General features: G+C 45.2%; 1 protein-coding gene across 6 annotated transcripts in view; it reads right to left on the bottom strand.

Annotated features, from left to right (window-relative positions):
* The window catches only part of MCM9 (minichromosome maintenance 9 homologous recombination repair factor), an 85,578-nt gene that overhangs the window by 45,207 nt on the left and 22,851 nt on the right, over nucleotides 1-17,520 (bottom strand). For 5 of the 6 annotated variants that reach the window (XM_074990668.1, XM_074990670.1, XM_074990671.1 and 2 more), the window contains exons 6-7: nucleotides 6,491-6,616; nucleotides 5,102-5,221 (exon numbers count right to left, since the gene is read on the bottom strand). In XM_074990668.1, coding sequence (XP_074846769.1) covers nucleotides 5,102-5,221; nucleotides 6,491-6,616 — 246 coding nt within the window. Of the gene's footprint in view, nucleotides 1-4,227; nucleotides 4,654-5,101; nucleotides 5,222-6,490; nucleotides 6,617-17,520 lie in introns of those variants that run through there. The other variant, XM_074990673.1, reaches the window with a different exon arrangement.

Below are 17,520 nucleotides of genomic sequence, written 5' to 3'. Positions count from 1 at the left end.
TTTCAAATAAGGTTTTCAAATAAATACAGTTGTATATTTGAAAATCTACAACAGACAACTGAAAGACCCTAAGATCAGAGGTCAGTGTCCAACTGCATTTTGTGCCTTTAAAGAGCTCATGCATAAAAAAAGGTTACTTATCCTTTTAACTCTTCAAAGCTTTTACATAAATTAATGTAATTATTAAGAATGGACACTCTGAACTAATAGTTTTTAATCTGCTAATTTCAAACTTTACATTTATACACACATTTAATGTTCAGACATTCATTTTGCACGATTTGTGCTCACAAGACATCCATTTTATATCTAGTTTATAAAAAATGAGTAATGTGAAAATCTAATCTCAGAAATGTGACTGAGAGTAAATTTATTCACATGCTTGAGTGTTAGTAGCCTAAGGAAGTTCAACCTGCTTTAATGCTATTGTAATGGGATCCAAATCTAGCTCCCATTGTAGTAAATGTGACTTTTTAATAATTTACACATGAAAATGATCCACTGCCAGATGTAATCAGAATCCATCCACCAGTTAGACAAAGATTTTTTCATGGAATACACTACAGCAGTGATGGGAACAAAATAAATGCAGTAAACTGTTGTTTAACTGGTATTTGAGTAACCGGCACACTCAAATAACCGGCGTAACTCACAGCCCAGTAGCTCTGGTCAGGGGATAACAGGCGGGAGCGTAGAGAGAGCAGAGGAGCCTGCCGGCTACACTCACACACAACATGGAGGACGCAGGCAGTGCTGAGCAGGCTGGCCCCTGTGAGGGGCAGGGTGTTGCTCTCACGCTCTATACACAAATCCCAGCCCTAATGCCACTTCTCTGCACTCCCACCTAGTGTCTCTTGAGCAGAGGAGAAGCAGCATCAGGGCTGGGGTTTGTGTACAGAGTACAAGAGCAACACTGCACCACTGGGGGTGGGAGGGGGGGCAGCCTGCTTAGCGCTGCCCTGCATCCCTCCATGCTGCGTGTGAGTACAGCCGGCAGGTTCCTCTGCTCTCCCACCCAGTGTCAGCTACTCTCTGTTATCTAGAATATCTGATTATCCATCAACCTCCCAGTCCCGTGGATGCTGGAAATCAAAGAGTTTACTGTAATTGGGTTTCCCATCATCACAGCTACAATCTAGTGTCAGCAGAACACAGCACCCAAATTCCAACAACATGGATTCTTCACAACTGATCTTCAGACCAAGCCATAGTGTAGAAATAGCCTTGTGGCACTAAAAGTGGAAGAGGCTTCATTCACTCATTCATTGTCTATAAGCACTAACAGAGCAGCAGCACACAGGGGCTCTCTGAACTCCTACTCGCTGACCATTCTGGAACTTCCATTACAGCTAACTTGATATGTGATCCATGACTCCTGATACAAGGTATAGCTTCAGTGACCACTACAGCATCAGAACTCAAAGACTGACAACAGGACAAGCTACTCTTCCCACAACTAGTCCTCACCTGTAGATTCCTACAGGCATTTATGCTTTGTCCTCCTCCCTCCTCAGTATCTACATAGGACCACTTTCAGCAAGAAACTCATGACACTTTGCTGTGCACCTCCTTTCCCAGATACAGCCAATCATCATCACAAGGGTGTCATACGCCTGATAAAGATTACTTGTTTGAAGGGAGTTGTCCTAGCAGACAAGGTAACATTACCTGTGTAAAATGCCTTCATTTACCTTCCAGTTATCTAGGAAAAGGATTTAGTCACAGTGAGATACACACTTGTCATCTCCAGACAGAATTACTGCAACTCACTGTACCTGGGTCCAAAGACAGCAGGAAGTTGGATGCCCCAAATAATACCTAATATGGTTACTCATGCTCCCATTGTGATGGGCTGCTGTGAGCCAACCCCTCCATCAGCTCCCAGTCCACTTCCATAGGAAATTCAAGATCTTAATCCTGATCTTCAAGGTCATCAATAGATGAAGACCAGCTGCATTAGCTACCACATCTGCTTTCACGACCTACTCAGACAACTCTCTTCTATAGACAACAAACCTCAAAAACTCCATAAAACATGAGATTCAGCAACATACTATTCTGACACTTGTGGGAACAGCTGGTGAATGAGCTTTCAGTATTCAGACCAATCCAGAGTCTGATCACTTCCAGGGCATACTTCAAAGCCTCCTCTATGACAATGCTTTCCCAAAATCACAGACCGTTTGTATTTTCTTCCTCCACCTTTAAACAACAACATGTGTGGATATCCAAAGCAAAGCCTCCTCTAACAAGGAGTGGAAAAAAGCTGAAGACTCACTGCTTCAATAACAAGCTCACCATTTTCTTGGGCAGTTTTGAATGCTACGATAATGTGTGGAAACTATATAGAAAACCTGTTAGCTACCTATGTAACTTGCTCTGCAATATTTCTCAGTCCTACGGTGAAGAGTTAACAATTCATACATTTTTGTTCAGACTCACATTTTTGACATTGTGACTAACTGCTTTTTAATACAGGATTCAAGGAATGGGTTTTTCTACTTTGGGGAAAAAAACCCTGCAAATTAGAAGTTATTTCTTCACACAAAACAGGAACTGGATAATCTGAAATGTGCAAAATCATTAACAAGGAAACTCTCCAAATGTTACCATTCTGAGCATCTGTTTGTGTTGCTGCATAAAGAATAAGTTCATTACAATGTTTTAGGTAGAAAAGTATAATCAGTTCAGAAACTCAAAAAGAAAATAAAACACTGTGGCCAAAGAAAAGTATTCATTATAAGCCCTCAGCCAGTCAAACTGAAGGCTAAAGATCAAGGGCTCAACCATATGCTAGACTTCACATCATTAGTCCAACAAATATCTTAATATATACTCTAACCAGAAAAGAATAGATGGGGCCCCTTCTCCAAACAACCACTTAGCAAATATGTATCCCTTATTTTGCTTAGCGTTCATTAGAATTTGCCATTAATCAAGAGAAAGCAAAAAGGTGCCTCCCTTTCTGACACAGGAAACACTCTTCCAATACCCTCTCTTTGCCCTATGGAAAGCATCTATATTCTGTTCATGTTAATGGAATCCCCATTTTACTTCCCTTTCTCCCTAACACCCAAAGTTTCTCCAAGGCTAAGCTTTTTTGGGGTGACCCATTTTCAAAACATCAGCTGCACATTACTCAATTATATGATGGTTAAATAAAGAACCAATTTCAGTTCTATAACTGAGTTTACCCGAATATGTCACTTGGACATCCTTTAAGAACAGTATTTTTTAATGTCTATTCTTATTGCAAAGGTTTTTTTTTCCTGATGTGGTCCACCAAAATCAGTTTAGCTACTTGAACATAAATTGGAAAAGCAAAATGAAGTTTTACCTCATATATTCCTTTTATAAGTGGGTGGTTGTGGTTTATAACACACTGATTTTAAATCTAGGATCCAAAGCAAGTCTGAAAAAACTTCCTTCAGTAATTCTATTCATTCAGCAGTGTTACAATGGCCTTATTCTCAGTTACAGTAAGACTCCTTTATATCACACTGGTAGTGATATGGAGTGTTAAAGTGAATGTAGATGTAATTTCACATCCAGCCACTTGTGAGCCTGATTATCTCCTGTGGTAATGAGCATTACCACAAGAGTTTAAAGTTGGAAGTATGATGCACGTGTAATGCAATCTGGGTGTGATGGTGGTTTCCTTTCTTTTTTAAAAGCCTCACTGACATAGAGGCGATTTTAGAGACCCTCTGTGAGAAATGAGCTGGAAACCCAGAGAGTTTCACTGCCACACACCAGGATAGTTGGCTGTGCTGAATTACATTTCTGAAAGAAGATGTATCAGGTGGCATCTGAAATGCAAGTGGCAGCTCTGGAAGATCAAGACAAAGCAGAGGTAGAAGAATTTGGCAGGCATGTGGAGATTATTACTGCCAAAGGTGGGTTCAATAATGTAAAAATGATTGCAAGGTTTTCAGCCCAGGTCAGACACTGGCCCTCTGAGAAATCATCAACAAGCCCAAAGTACGGCCAGCCTGTTGTGTTTTTGATACTGATGGGTGTATTAAAAGTGACCCTGAACACAAAACACGCCTGGGGCTCCTTTGTAGAGAGTCTCACCAAGATTTTGATTTTAGAGTGAGAAGCAATAATATTTAATGACAAATCCTCTTTAGATGGCTTGTAGACACATGATAGACAGGCCTAATAGATTGGGGAAATAAGTATTCTTTGATTCTTTCCATTTAAACACGATGTTTCCAAGTCATAGAAACAGAAGAGCAAAACTGTCTTGGAAACACATTTCCATTAAATGTGACAACTGAAATCCTTCTTTATTTTGCTTGTAAAATTATATACTGATTCTTGTATATATAGGTAGTGCAGTATTTTTGTTCAAACTGAGCACTTTGCTAAAGGTGGGCAAAGGACCTGAGGCTTTGACTTGTTCCTCAGGATGAGTTATTAACAACATCTGGCATTTAGTGTGATCTGGTGCATAGTACGGGGGAAATCTTGCTCTTCACATGTTTCTTTATGGGCCAGAGTTTAGACTTCTGCAGCCCAGGGCAGTGCTAACTTTCAACCTGCCATCCACCCAAAACATGGAGTAGGAAGAGAAAAGAGGATCTGTCTCAGACAGGCAGAAAGAGAATGGTCCTACTACGTGTAACAGCCACACACTGTGTATTTGTTCTGGAAGAATAAAAAAAAAAAAAAAGCCATCAAAAGTAAAAGTATAGGCCAGAAACATTCTTTGTAGAGAAGAAAACTAAAAGCAACAACAGCAGGATGACCTTTGGGGGAGGCTCCTTGGGGATCGTCTAACAAAAATCCTACCACTGGAGGATTCCTCCTCCAGAGGAACTGGATGTTCCGCTGGAGGAGCTCAGGAGAAGCAAGTTTGTCCCTACCATTGGACATGTGGCTATAGGGTCTGATATATTCCCAGATATCTGTAGGGAGCCTTCCCAACCCTCTCTTGTCCAGGACCACAACATTTTTTTCTATATTAAGACAATAAAGAGCAACTTACATCATTGCTGACACATAAAACACCCCTCTGGTTTGATACAGACTCCCAAATGAACTGTAATAAAAATGAAGAGCAAACGCTGCTTGGCAAACCCAGAACATCAGATACCTGCACTTGTAGATCCGATTCCTGCAGTAAGCACAGACCGAGGTGTAATCTTTACTGCATATTTGAGAAACTGAGATTTCCCTGTGCCAGGATCCCCAACCAACAAAAGATGTGATTCACCTTGGGAAAAAATTAATGCATAAAGCTTAAGGTTGCATAGGTGGTAACTTTACTACATTTATAAAGACAAACAAGGCATGGAAGTTTTTAACTAAAATAAGAATTATAATTCTCACAAAATTTCTCTCTTTACACAGGACACAATAAATAATTCAGAGTCAAGATCGTCGTATATAACATCTCTCAGACGTGATAAAATTGTATAATTTGCAATTAGCACCTAATCACATTCCAGCATTCAGACTCAATTTTCATCACAAAATGTATTTAAATTAATCACATATCCAATCTTATAGAATCATTTGGGACCTAATTTTCATATTTTAATAGACTTGTTTTGCAGATGCCAGTTATGGTAAATTTTTCACTTCCACCTTGAGTAATGAAGGGAATTGGAGTTAAAGCTTGGTTATGATCAATATTTAACTACTTTAATTATTGTACAAATAAGTAATAAAGTCAGGCTTTTTCTTATTAGATAATATTTTGTTAGAGCTCCAAAAATCATGAAGTTTAGTAATTTCCAAATACAAAACAATTACAAATATAATATTTTGATTACTAAGTACCTCATTAAAGAGTTTTAAAATTATTTAATTGTCTTATATAAATAATATACACAATATGACTTTACCTTAAGGACATATATGACTTGATTTGGCTGCTATAGCATTTGTATAAAGATATATTTCATACTTGTACCTACATACATTATTTTAGATTACATAGTCCATGACCTATACAGCACCTGGCACATTTGCCATCTAATAACAACAGAAGGAAAATCAGCAGGCAGATAGCTTACAGTAACAGTTCTAAGATAAACATGCTGACAATCACAGATGGAAAAATCTGGCATTAGGAAGTGAAGTGAACCTTATCTTTTCTCTTCAGTGCAGAACAGAAATTCACATTATGGAAATATTAATATTCTATTCTGATGCTAAATACCATTAGAGATGTGCTACTACTAAATCATTTAAAAACATCATTTATAAAACTACATTTTATCTGAGCCTCTATTTTAGTTAAAACAATTGCTTTTAACACTTTATTCAATGCGGCATTGAAAATTGGTCTCTATCACCTAAGTTATTTTGGAAAAATAAAGTAAAAAGTAAAGCTAAAAATAGGAAACCTAAATGCTGATTAAATAATAACCTAACTCACAATGATTTTGTTTCTGCAGCTTTATTTGCTCTAATACTAATTTTTAATTTTTGCATGTATGGAGGGAAGAAATGGACTATTACGCACGAGAATACTAACCTCTCACTCGAGTTCCTGCAGCATCAGCCCTTTGTACACCCCCAGCAAGCACCAGGGCTACTGCCAACTTCACCAGATACAATCCAAAAACCTGGGGACACAAACTAGCCAAAATTTCATTCCTCCCTAGAAAAGGAGAGAAAAGCAATGTTCAGCACTGTTTGAAAGTCAAATCCAATGTAAATTGACATACTCCCCTCCAGCAATGCCCCCCAAAGCAGCTATTAGACCCAAACATCCTTCACTTTAAAGGCTACAGGCCATCAGGCCAGATGCTCAAGTCATGTAAACCAACATAAGGACCTTGCTATGCCAGTTTAAGGGGGAAGATACTTGGATACTGAGGTGCTGGGCACCAGGATGAAGTCCTAAGACTGAATACTTTATTCACAGATGAAACCACAGAAGCCAACTTCTTCTAGCCCTCAGTCTGTCCACGTGAATACTAGTACACTGTGTGCAGCTAGAAACCAGACAGCTAGATACACAGCTGGTGTAATATGGCATAGGTCCACTGATTTAAAAAAAGCTCAGTGTTTAATGCCAAGATACATTGTACTGTACATGATGCACAAAATTGGCTCATCTCTCTCCTATCTTTTTATTTTACCACATCTCCCTGTCTCCTCACCTTTTTCTATATGGTCTCTCCCTCACCTTCCATTACTCTTTCAAGCACTGAAATGCTCCGGCCTGTTAAGATGATTTTGCTGGCAGTGAAGAGAGATGTAATAGAATTAATTCAGCCCCCTGAAGCATTGACACTAGCAGCACAGCAGAGATCAAGATTCTAAGACTATACATTATCCGTCACTGCTAGCGCGCACAGAGCCGAGCAACCAACCAAAAAGAAAATGAAGGGCTGTGAAACCCTAAAATGGATGTTTTAAACTTGGAAGTAAGCGTCAAGGCAGAGAGTGTTAGATTAATGGATTCACCATTACACAGGCGGTATTTAAGATTACTAGAGATAGGGTGAGGGCTACTTTGGGTAAGATGTGATGTGCTGTATCTAGGGGCTGTGCAACATGGTTCAGATGTAGGGCATGATTCACCACTACATTACTCCAGTTTTATACCAGCATAATCACAATGAAAACAAATGGAATGACCCTAATGTACATCCGGGCTGCATCTACACTACGAGCTAAAATCAAACTTACTGAAATCAGTTTATTAACACTGGGTTTTATCAACTCGATTTTGAGCATCCTCACCTTCCCACTGGCTCCCCACAAAATCAATTTATTGTTGCCACACACAAATAGTTTAAATTGACTGTTGCAGCCATGTATTGTGGGAACCTATCCCCCAGTTCCCTGAGCCCTGTAGCATTTTCCTATTTTCACTGGTGCAGCATGGGAAAAAAATGCCCCGCAAGTGGCTGTGGGTATCTGACGACATCTTCCCACATTTCTTTTCCTACATTTCATTTCCCTCATTCCCCTGCTGTGTTAACCAAATGTCCCTTTTTCCAGGCAGGGTCTGGCTTCCATGTATAAGAGATGTGCTTTTTATAATTGATGGGAGGGGTAACAAAGCACTTAAGAAAGGTTAGAAAAAAGATTTTGGGTTTCCAAACTGACAGGTTTTCAAAACAGGATGCAAAAGCGCTGGATCTTTGTGAGCTTGGATCTGGATTTCGACCTCCTGGCAAAGAAGATCCTCAGATCAATAATTTCGTCTCAAAGGCCCAAGAGCCAGCATGGGGCACCAAGAGGCAGGTCCCTCCTGGACTGGGTGAAAGGTGCAGACTCTCCTGGACCTGTGGGGCGAGAAGACTCTACTCCAAGACCCCCAGGTGAAGCACTGTAATGCCCAAGCCTCAGCTGGATGACCAACACTCTGACGTAATGAGGCCACCCCCTGCTGCAGCATGGAGAAAGTCCAGGAGAAGGTGAAGGAGCTTCAGCAGGGCTACATCTGGCCCCGAATGCTATCCAATGCTCTGGGGCAGGACCCACCACCTGCCCCTATTACCAGCATGCCCAGGCTTGGATCTAGGTTTAGAATTGACAAGAAGACCTTCAGACCAAGAATTTTCAATTGACATACAGTCTCTCCCCGCCTTACGAGGGTAATTCGTTCCTGAAAAACTCCTCTTAGGGTGAATTCTTGTAAGTCGAAAACGTAATTACCATTAATTTCAATGGGAAAAAATTTTATGCGTTCCTGAGCCCCAAAATTTACACCCATTTATGCTAAAACACCACCAAATCCCATTAAAATAAACACAATTACTTCAATAGTTAACATTAGTTATCATAACACAACCTAGCAAGGCATTTTCCCTTCATTAATTACTCTATAATATGGCTGTTTACCTGCTCTCGTTAAGCTCTTTCGTAGCTATTACACACAGTACACTTAAGACTATGCTCACAAACAAAACATACATATGATACTCAATGTTTATGTAATTCAACCTTTAATGCAAAGAAGAACAGAACAGTAAAGACAAAATAAATCAATGAAAACAATGCAAATGATATCACATTCAGTGAACAAGTTGACATTGTGTGAAAAGGCGATAAGATGAGGTGAGAAAGACTGCGAGGAGAGTAACTGTTGTTTGTTGGTTGGTGATGGTGGCATTGGTGTGAATGGAGTAGAAAATGAAGGCAAAGGTGAGGAGGATGAAGAGTGGCTGCATTCTTCACACTCCATAATTTCTGGATCGTCAACGTCATCTTCTTCTTCCTCTTCCATTGCAATGGCAGGATGAGAGATGCCAGAGGTTGAAGGTTGAGCCTCAGAAGTGGCAGAAGTACCAGCAGCAGCAGCAGCAGGGATGGCTGGAAGAAAAAACGATACAATGCTTGTCTGCTTGCCTCCTCGCACCTTTCTATCATACAGTTGTTTGTAACATTCAATCGATTCTTTCAAGGGAATTTTAGTTTTCCGAGCTCTTTCAAAATTGCTATGGTTTTCGTCCCACAAAGCACAAGCACTATCGATAATGGAGAACAAATTGCGTAACTGTTTTGTGCAAAATTCTTTTACTGGCTCTTCCTCTTTGTCGAATTTCCCTTCTTTCAAATGTTCAGCCTCCTCCTTCAAATGCTCTTCTTCTCGTTGAATTAGCTCATCATCCATCAGGTCTTCAGAGTGAGATTCCAACACCCCTTGCACATCTTCAGTGTCGACCTCATCAAAACCTGCTTTTGCTGCCACCTGTACAATGTCATCACAGATCGCCTTGTTCACAGATTCAAAACCTTGAAAGCCATGCACAGCCTCAGGAGGAAGTTTTATCCAAATAGCATTCATAGTGTTCACTGTCACTTTGTCCCAAACAGTTGCTATGTTTTCAATGGTCATTTTTATGTTGTAATTTTTCCATAATTCCCTGACCGTCACCATGTCACTCTTGTCCAAACTAACAACGAGATACTTCATCACAAGCTGCATATAGTAAGCCTTAAATGTAGCAATGACACCTTAGTCCATCAGCTATATCAAAGATGTTGTGTTTGGAGGCAAAAATACAACCTGAACATTGCTACTATAATCAAGAATTGTTGCTGGATGGCCTGGAGCATTGTCAACAATTAAAAGTGCTTTGTTGTCCAGGTTATTGTCTTTGCAATATTTTTCGACAAAAGGACAAAAGTAACTCTGCATGTGGTCTAGAAACACTTGTTGGGTCACCCATGCACTTCTATTTGAATGCCAAATCACTGGAAGGCTTATCTTATCAATACCTTTCAAAGCCCATGGATTTTCCGAATGGTATACGAGCAAAAGTTTGACCTTTATGTCACCCTCAGCATTGCCACCAAGCAACAATGTTAACCCGTCTTTAGAGGCTTTACGTCCTTTGGCTTGTTTTTCATCTTTGAAGATGTAGGTACGAGACATCATCCGCTTCCAAAACAAGCCAGTCTCGTCCATATTGAAAATCTGCTTGTTAGTGTAGCTGCCTTCTTGGATAATTTTCTTCAGCTTTTCAGGAAAAGCACTGCCTGCTGCAAAATCGGTGGATGCTGCCTCAACTGTAACCTTGAGGCTATGCAAGAGTCCCTTCTTCCTGAAATGGTTGAACCATCCATTACTGCCTTTAAAGTTCAAATCCGTGGCTGTCTCATCACTTTCTTCAATTGCCTGTGCCTTCAATCGCTCAAACAATGATAGTGCCTTGTCTCTTATGAGAAGAAAGCTAAGAGTCATGTGGCATTTCACCGAATTCTCTATCCATTGCAACAAGTGTCTCAAGTTTCTGCATAATGGGGTGCCTACTCAAAGACAACATTGTTGAATTTGCACCACCAACAGTAGTCTCAGCAGCTTTCAATATTTTTTCCTTTTGCATGTAGATAGTATGCACAGTAGACTAAGATAAATGGAGTGCCTGCATCACATCTTTGTTATGCTGTCCTTCACCGATATGCTTTATCACATTCAATTTTACACTTAGAGGTATGGCTTTTCTAGCTCATTGGCGGGTGCACAACTGGCTGGATAACCGTACCCAGAGAGTAGTTCTTAATGGTTCTCAATCTCAATCCTGCTGGAAAAGTATAACAAGTGGGGTTCTGCAGGGGTCTGTGTTAGGACCGGTTCTGTTCAATGTCTTCATCAATGATTTAGATATTGGCATAGAAGTACGCTTATTAAGTGTGCAGATGATACCAAGTTGGGAAGGGTTGCAACTACTTTGGAGAATAGGGTCATAATTCAAAATGATCTGGATAAATTGGAGAAATGCTCTGAGGTAAACAGGATGAAGTTTAATATGGACAAATGCAAAGTGCTCCACTTAGGAAGGAACAATCACTTTCACACATACAGAATGGGAAGAGACTGTCTAGGAACGACTACAGCAGAAAGGGATCTAGGGATTATAGTGGACCACAAGCTACATATGAGTCAACAGTGTGATGCTGTTGCAAAAAAAGCAAACATGATTCTGGGATGCATTAACAGGTGTGTTGTGAACAAGACACGAGAAAGAGAAGTTACTCACCGTTGTAACGATGGTTCTTCGAGATGTGTCCCCGTGGGTGCTCCACGATAGGTGTCGGGCTCGCCCCGGCGCCGCAGGTCAGATCTTTTCAGCAGTTTCTGCCAGACCGCGCATGCGCCGGCGTGCACCGCTCCCTTGCGCGCTCCCGGCCACGTGCACGATCCGGTCCCCACCAGTTCTTTGACCAACCGCCTCGGATGCTCCTGAAAAATACTAAACAGAGATCCGAAGCGGGGAGGATGGGCGGGTGGTGGAGCACCCACAGGGACACATCTCGAAGAACCATCGTTACTACGGTGAGTAACTTCTCTTTCTTCCTCGAGTGTCCCCGTGGGTGCTCCACGATAGGTGACTACCCAGCAGTAACCCAAGATAGGAGATGGGTAATCGGTTTATGTGCAGCTTGTCCCCGAGAGGACCGCTGTCGAGAGACGGGTATCCTCTTGGAATACCCTGTGAAGGGCATAATGCTTGGCGAAGGTGTCATAGGATGACCAGGTCGCCGCTCTGCAAATGTCTTTTAGCGCAATGCCCTTGAGAAAGGCTGTTGATGCTGCCACCGCCCTAGTGTAGTGAGCCCTAGGCGGGGCCAGTAAAGGAGTCTTTCTAAGTTTGTAGCACATTTTTATGCAGGATACGATGTGCTTCGAGATTCTCTGCGAAGAGAGACCTTCTCCTTTTGATTTGGGAGTGAGAGAGACTAGGCGTCTATCCATTTTCTGGAAGGACTTAGTCCTGTCTATATAGAAAGCCAGCGCTCTCCTCACGTCCAGGAGGTGTAGGCGCACCTCTTTGTTGGAGTTATGAGGCTTTGGATAAACGAGGGTAAAACTATAGGTTCGTTAATATAAAACTCTGAAGAAACTTTGGGAACAAAGGCTGGATGCAGCCGTAAGGTTACCGCCTCCTTGGAAATTACTGTGCAGGGTGGCGTTGCTATAACTGCCGCAAGCTCGCTCACCCTGCGAGCTGACGTGATTGCAAGAAGGAAGGTCATCTTTATCGTAAGGAGACGGAGGGAAACCATGGTTAAGGGTTCAAACGGTGGTCCCATTAGCACATTAAGCACCAGGTCCAAGCTCCACGACGGTGGAAGCGGTTTCCGAGGGGGGTATAGGTTTACCAGCCCTTTGAGGAACCTGGTAACCATGGGATGGGCAAACACCGTGTGCCCTTCCTCTTCATGTCTGAAAGCCGATATAGCAGCAAGGTGGACCTTCAACGAGGATAGGGAGAGTCCGCCTCTCTTGAGGTCCAGTAAATACTCTAGTATTACAGGTATATGCACAGCAAGGGGGGCTAATTGCTTGGTAGAACACCATGCAGTGAATTGAGTCCATTTTTGCTTATAGGGCTTCCTGGTGGAAGTCCTCCTGCTACTTTCTAGGACTTGTTGCACCCCTCCGTACACGTGCTCTCTAGGGAGCTGAGCCATGGATTAACCATGCTTGCAGTCGCAGGCCTCGGGGGTGTGGATGCACTATGGACCCCTGGGCTTGCGTGAGCAGATCCGGCGCCACCGGGAGGGGCATTGGTGGACGGTCCGACATGCGCAGGACTAAGGGGAACCATTGCTGTCGATCCCACGTTGGGACTACTAGGATCATTCGGGCTCTCTCTCTCCTGACTTTCTGTAAGACTTTGTGGATAAGCACTGTGCGAGTAAAGGCGTAGAGCAGGGGGCCCCTCCACGAGATCGCGAATGTGTCCCCGAGGGACCCCCATCCCAGTCCTGCCCTGGAGCAGTATTGTGGGCACTTCTTGTTGTGTTGAGTGGCAAACAGGTCTACCTGGGGAAATCCCCATGCGTGAAAAATCAGTCGTAGCAGATCAGAACGAATCTGCCACTCGTGTGTGAGTGCGAAGCGCCTGCTCAGCTGGTCTGACTTCACATTGTGAGCGCCTGGTAAATACAAGGCTTTCAACGTTATATTGTTGGCGATGCACCAGTTCCACAACCGGACTGCTTCCGCACATAAGGCACGGGACCGAGCTCCTCCTTGCCGATTTATATAAAACATGGTGGAGGTATTGTCTGTACTGATCCCGACTACTTGCCTTGTATATGGTCTCAAAACTGTTTGCAGGCGTTGAACACTGCTCTGAGCTCCAGCGTATTTATGTGCAGTGACTGTTCCGTGGAGGACCACAGTCTTTGTGTCACCTTTTTGCCCATGTGTGCTCCCCACCCTATGTGGGAGGCGTCGGTAGTGAGAAAAACAGATATTTGTGGTTGGTGAAAGGGCACCCCTGTTAGCATGTTCTTGGGGTTCACCCACCATTGCAGGGATCTGCGCACCTCTGTCGTGGGCGACACCACCCTGTGGACAGTGTGTGCTGCCGGTTTGTAGACACTCACCAGCCAGTGCTGCATGCTGCGCCTATGCAATCGGGCATTCTGTACCACAAACGTTGCTGCTGCCATGTGGCCCAGCAGCTGTAAGCACGTCAGAACCGGCACCGGAGGGCTGAAGGTGATGACTTGCACGAGGGAACCAATGGCGCGAAAGCAGGCATCTGATAGATAAACCCTTGCTGTGATGGAATTTATACGTGCCCCTATGAACTCTATGTCCTGTGCGGGGTCTATCTTTGATTTTGCCAAATTGATGACCAGGCCCAGCGAAGAGAACGTGTCTGCTGTGACGCGTATCATGCGAAGTACCTCCTCCTTCGAGGCCCCTTTCAGTAGGCAGTCTTTTTTCTTTTTTTTTTTCAGATATGGGAATATAAACACCCCCTGTCTGTGCACGTAGGCTGACACCACTGCCAAGGTCTTGGTGAAGACTCTGGGGGCCGAGGAGAGGCCGAACGGCAGAACCTTGTACTGAAAATGTTCTTTGCCTACCATAACCGGGAGAAAACGCCTGAGAGCCGGGTGAATAGTTATGTGGGAATACGCGTCTTGTAAGTCAAGGGCTGCAAACCAATCTCCATCGTCTAGTGCCGTAAGTATAGAGGCGACTGTGATCATCCGAAAGCGTTACTTGTGCACGTACCGGTTGAGGCCTCGAAGATCTAGGCTGGGCCTCCAGCCTCCTGTCTTTTTCTCTGTGAGGAAGTATCTTGAATAGAACCCTTTCCCTCGGAGTTGCCCCGGCACTCTTTCCACTGCCCCTATAAGCATAAGATGGCCTACCTCCTGCTTGAGTCTTGCTTCGTGGGAGGCGTCCTTTAGGTGGGGTCTGGGTGGAGGTCGTGGCGGTGGGAGCGACTGGAAGGGAATTGCGTAACCCGTGGCTATGATCTCCAGTACCCATTTGTCTGTGGTGATCTTTTGCCACTGGTTGTAGAATGGTCGGAGGCGATGGTAGGGATAGTGCAGCCCTCGATCTGTGTGTCAAACTTGTGGCCTTTGGCCCTGCCCCGAGGACGCACGGCTCTGTTGAGAACGTCGCCTGGGAGTTCTGTACCGTTGGTGCTGTTGATGTTGCCCTTGCTTGTAGCCCCTGTGGTACTGGGGACGCTATGGTTGATACTGCAAACAGCTTCTGCGTGTCAAAGGGGAGATCAACGATCTTCGCCTGCAGATCCCTCGGGATACCCGATGTCTGGAGCCAGGACTCCCTGCTCATGACCACTGCTGTAGCTGTTGAGCGTGCTGCCGTATCCGCTACGACTAGGGCAATCTGAACTCCTGTCCTCGAGGCTGCGTAGCCTTCCTGCACGATGGCCTTGAGCACCGGCTTCTTGTCCTCTGGAAGCGAGTCCATGAGGGAAGTCAGCCTGGAGTAGTTGTCGAAATTATGGTTCGCTAGATGCGCTGCGTAATTCGCCATTCTCAACACTAGGGTAGAGGAGTAGTAGACCTTTTTGCTGAACAACTCTCGTTTCTTGGCATCTTGTCTGTTCCCCCTGTCTTGTACTGAGTTTTCGACCTCTGTTGAGACGATTCCACCACCAGAGAATTTGGTTGCAGGTGGCTGAACAGGAACTCCATGCCCTTCGTCGGGACGAAGTACTTCTTATCCGCTCTCTTGTTAATAGGCGGAGTGGACGCAGGGGTCTGCCATATTGTGGTGGCGGACTCCACGATTGCTTCATCAGCGGAATAGCTATTTTGGAAGAGGCCGGAGGTCTCAGGTTTTTAAGGAGCTTATGGTGTTTCTCCTGCACCTCTGCTGTTTGGATGCCTTGCGTGAAGGCCACCCTTTTAAACAGCTCTTGGAACTGTTTGAGATCATCCGGAGGATGGACGTCCCCTGGGGCCATGGCCTCATCAGGGGAAGATAGCAAGGAACCGCTAGGGTAAGCCTCTCTGGACCCCTCTGGGTCCTGTTGACGGTGATACATCCTCTCGCTAGATACTTGCGAGGGAAAATCTCGGGGTTCCAGAATCAACTCCCCCTGAGATATCTGCGTTTCCATCCCCGTCCGCGATTGCCCTCGGGGATATTGAAACGTCTGGGGGGATCTGTCCCTGGGAGTATGCCTATGGTGTCTATGCCCCGCGTGATAGGGGCGACCATGGCAACACGGACACTGTTCCGGAGATGGAGATCTGGACCACTCTGGAGGCGCATACCCCCTGCGTCTGGGGGAGCGAGATCGTCTGGGTGATTGAGATAATGGAGAGACTGATTTGTGGCAGTACTCCAGGGGTTCAAAGCCCAGGAAGGGCGATGGTGGTTTGAGCCATGGTGATGCTGGCTGTAGGAACGGGGATGGGGGCTCAGGGTATACTGGAGGTGACCCCTGCCGCCTCGTTGGAGTCTGCAGCATAAGTGGAGGGCTTAGAGTGAGTAGCCCTGCAGCCCTGTCTGGAGAAGGGCTGCGGTGCCGGGTTTTCTGTGCTGCCTTTCCCCTCCCCTGTGGGGCTGGCTCCGCCCCTTTCCACGCCGGGGATCTCGGCCCCGCTGTCTGCGCCGCGCTCGGCATGTTTCGCAGCGGTGCCGCGCGGGTGGTCTCCCCCGGTGCCTGCAGGCTGTGTGCCTGCGAGCTCTGCACCGCCGGTTCCCTGGGGGTCGGTGCTGCTAGCTGCGGTGCCGCTGGTTCCGGAGCTTGCCTGGCCGCCGCCCTGCCCATGGTGCGGGGCGGCTGTTTGATTATCGGAGGCTCAGCCTCTGCCACGTGCGTCTCCGCAGCGCCACCGCTCAGCTGTGACTGCGGCTGGGGGCTATGCGCTCCACCCGTCCCGCTCGCTGTGGCTGCCGGCAGGGATCGGGCTGGTGAAAGCTTCCTCCGTTTTTGCGCTGATGGGGTTAGGGAAGCAGCTTTCCTTTTATGGGCCCCTGCGGGTCCCTCCTGCTGAGGCCGCTCCGGCGCGTCTGGCTGGAGGGCCTTGTCAAAGAGCAGCATTTTCAGCTGCATCTCTCTGTCCTTCCTTGCTCTGGCTGTGAGCTTTGCGCAGAAGGAGCATTTCTGTGCCCATCGGAGGCCGGCATCACTTTACGGCATGACTCACACTTTGAATCCTGAAGAGGACATTGTGGTGAGTCTTTGAGTTGTTAACAGGGTACTCAGCACCTTCTCTGTGCCTGTTCCCCTCTCGGACTTAGCCTGCTACGGCAGGAGGCCTAATGGCCTTATGTCTCTGCTGCTCCGCTCGCTACTAAGGCTGTAAAACTTTACTTTTTACTCTTTTCTCTTTTTTTTTTTTTTGTTTTGAAAACAATAAGAAGCTAAGTTAAGCTAAAGACTGAAAAAGAAGCTCTAAACACTTTAAAAACATTAAATACGCTAACTCTGGCCGTAGCCTGAGCGGATTCCGTCTGCAGCCGATGGCGGTTAAAGAGGAACTGGCGGGGACCGGATCGCGCACGCGGTTGGGAGCGCGCAAGGGAGCGGCGCGCGCCGGCGCATGTGCAGTCCGGCAGAAACTGCTGGAAAGATCCGACCTGCGGCGCCGGGGCGAGCCCGACACCTATCGTGGAGCACCCACGGGGACACTCGAGGAAGAAGTCATTCTTCCGCTCTACTCTGCGCTGGTTAGGCCTCAGCTGGAGTATTGTGTCCAGTTCTGGGCACCGCAGTTCAAAAAAGATGTGGAGAAACTAGAGAGGGTCCAGAAAAGAACAACAAGAATGATTAAAGGTCTAGAGAATGGGACCTACGAAAAAAGGTT

This window comes from Carettochelys insculpta, chromosome 3 (assembly GCF_033958435.1).
Source record: "Carettochelys insculpta isolate YL-2023 chromosome 3, ASM3395843v1, whole genome shotgun sequence".
Lineage (NCBI taxonomy): Eukaryota > Metazoa > Chordata > Testudines > Carettochelyidae > Carettochelys > Carettochelys insculpta.
Note: the sequence above shows the minus strand (reverse complement) of the source record. Positions and strands in the feature narration are given on the sequence as shown.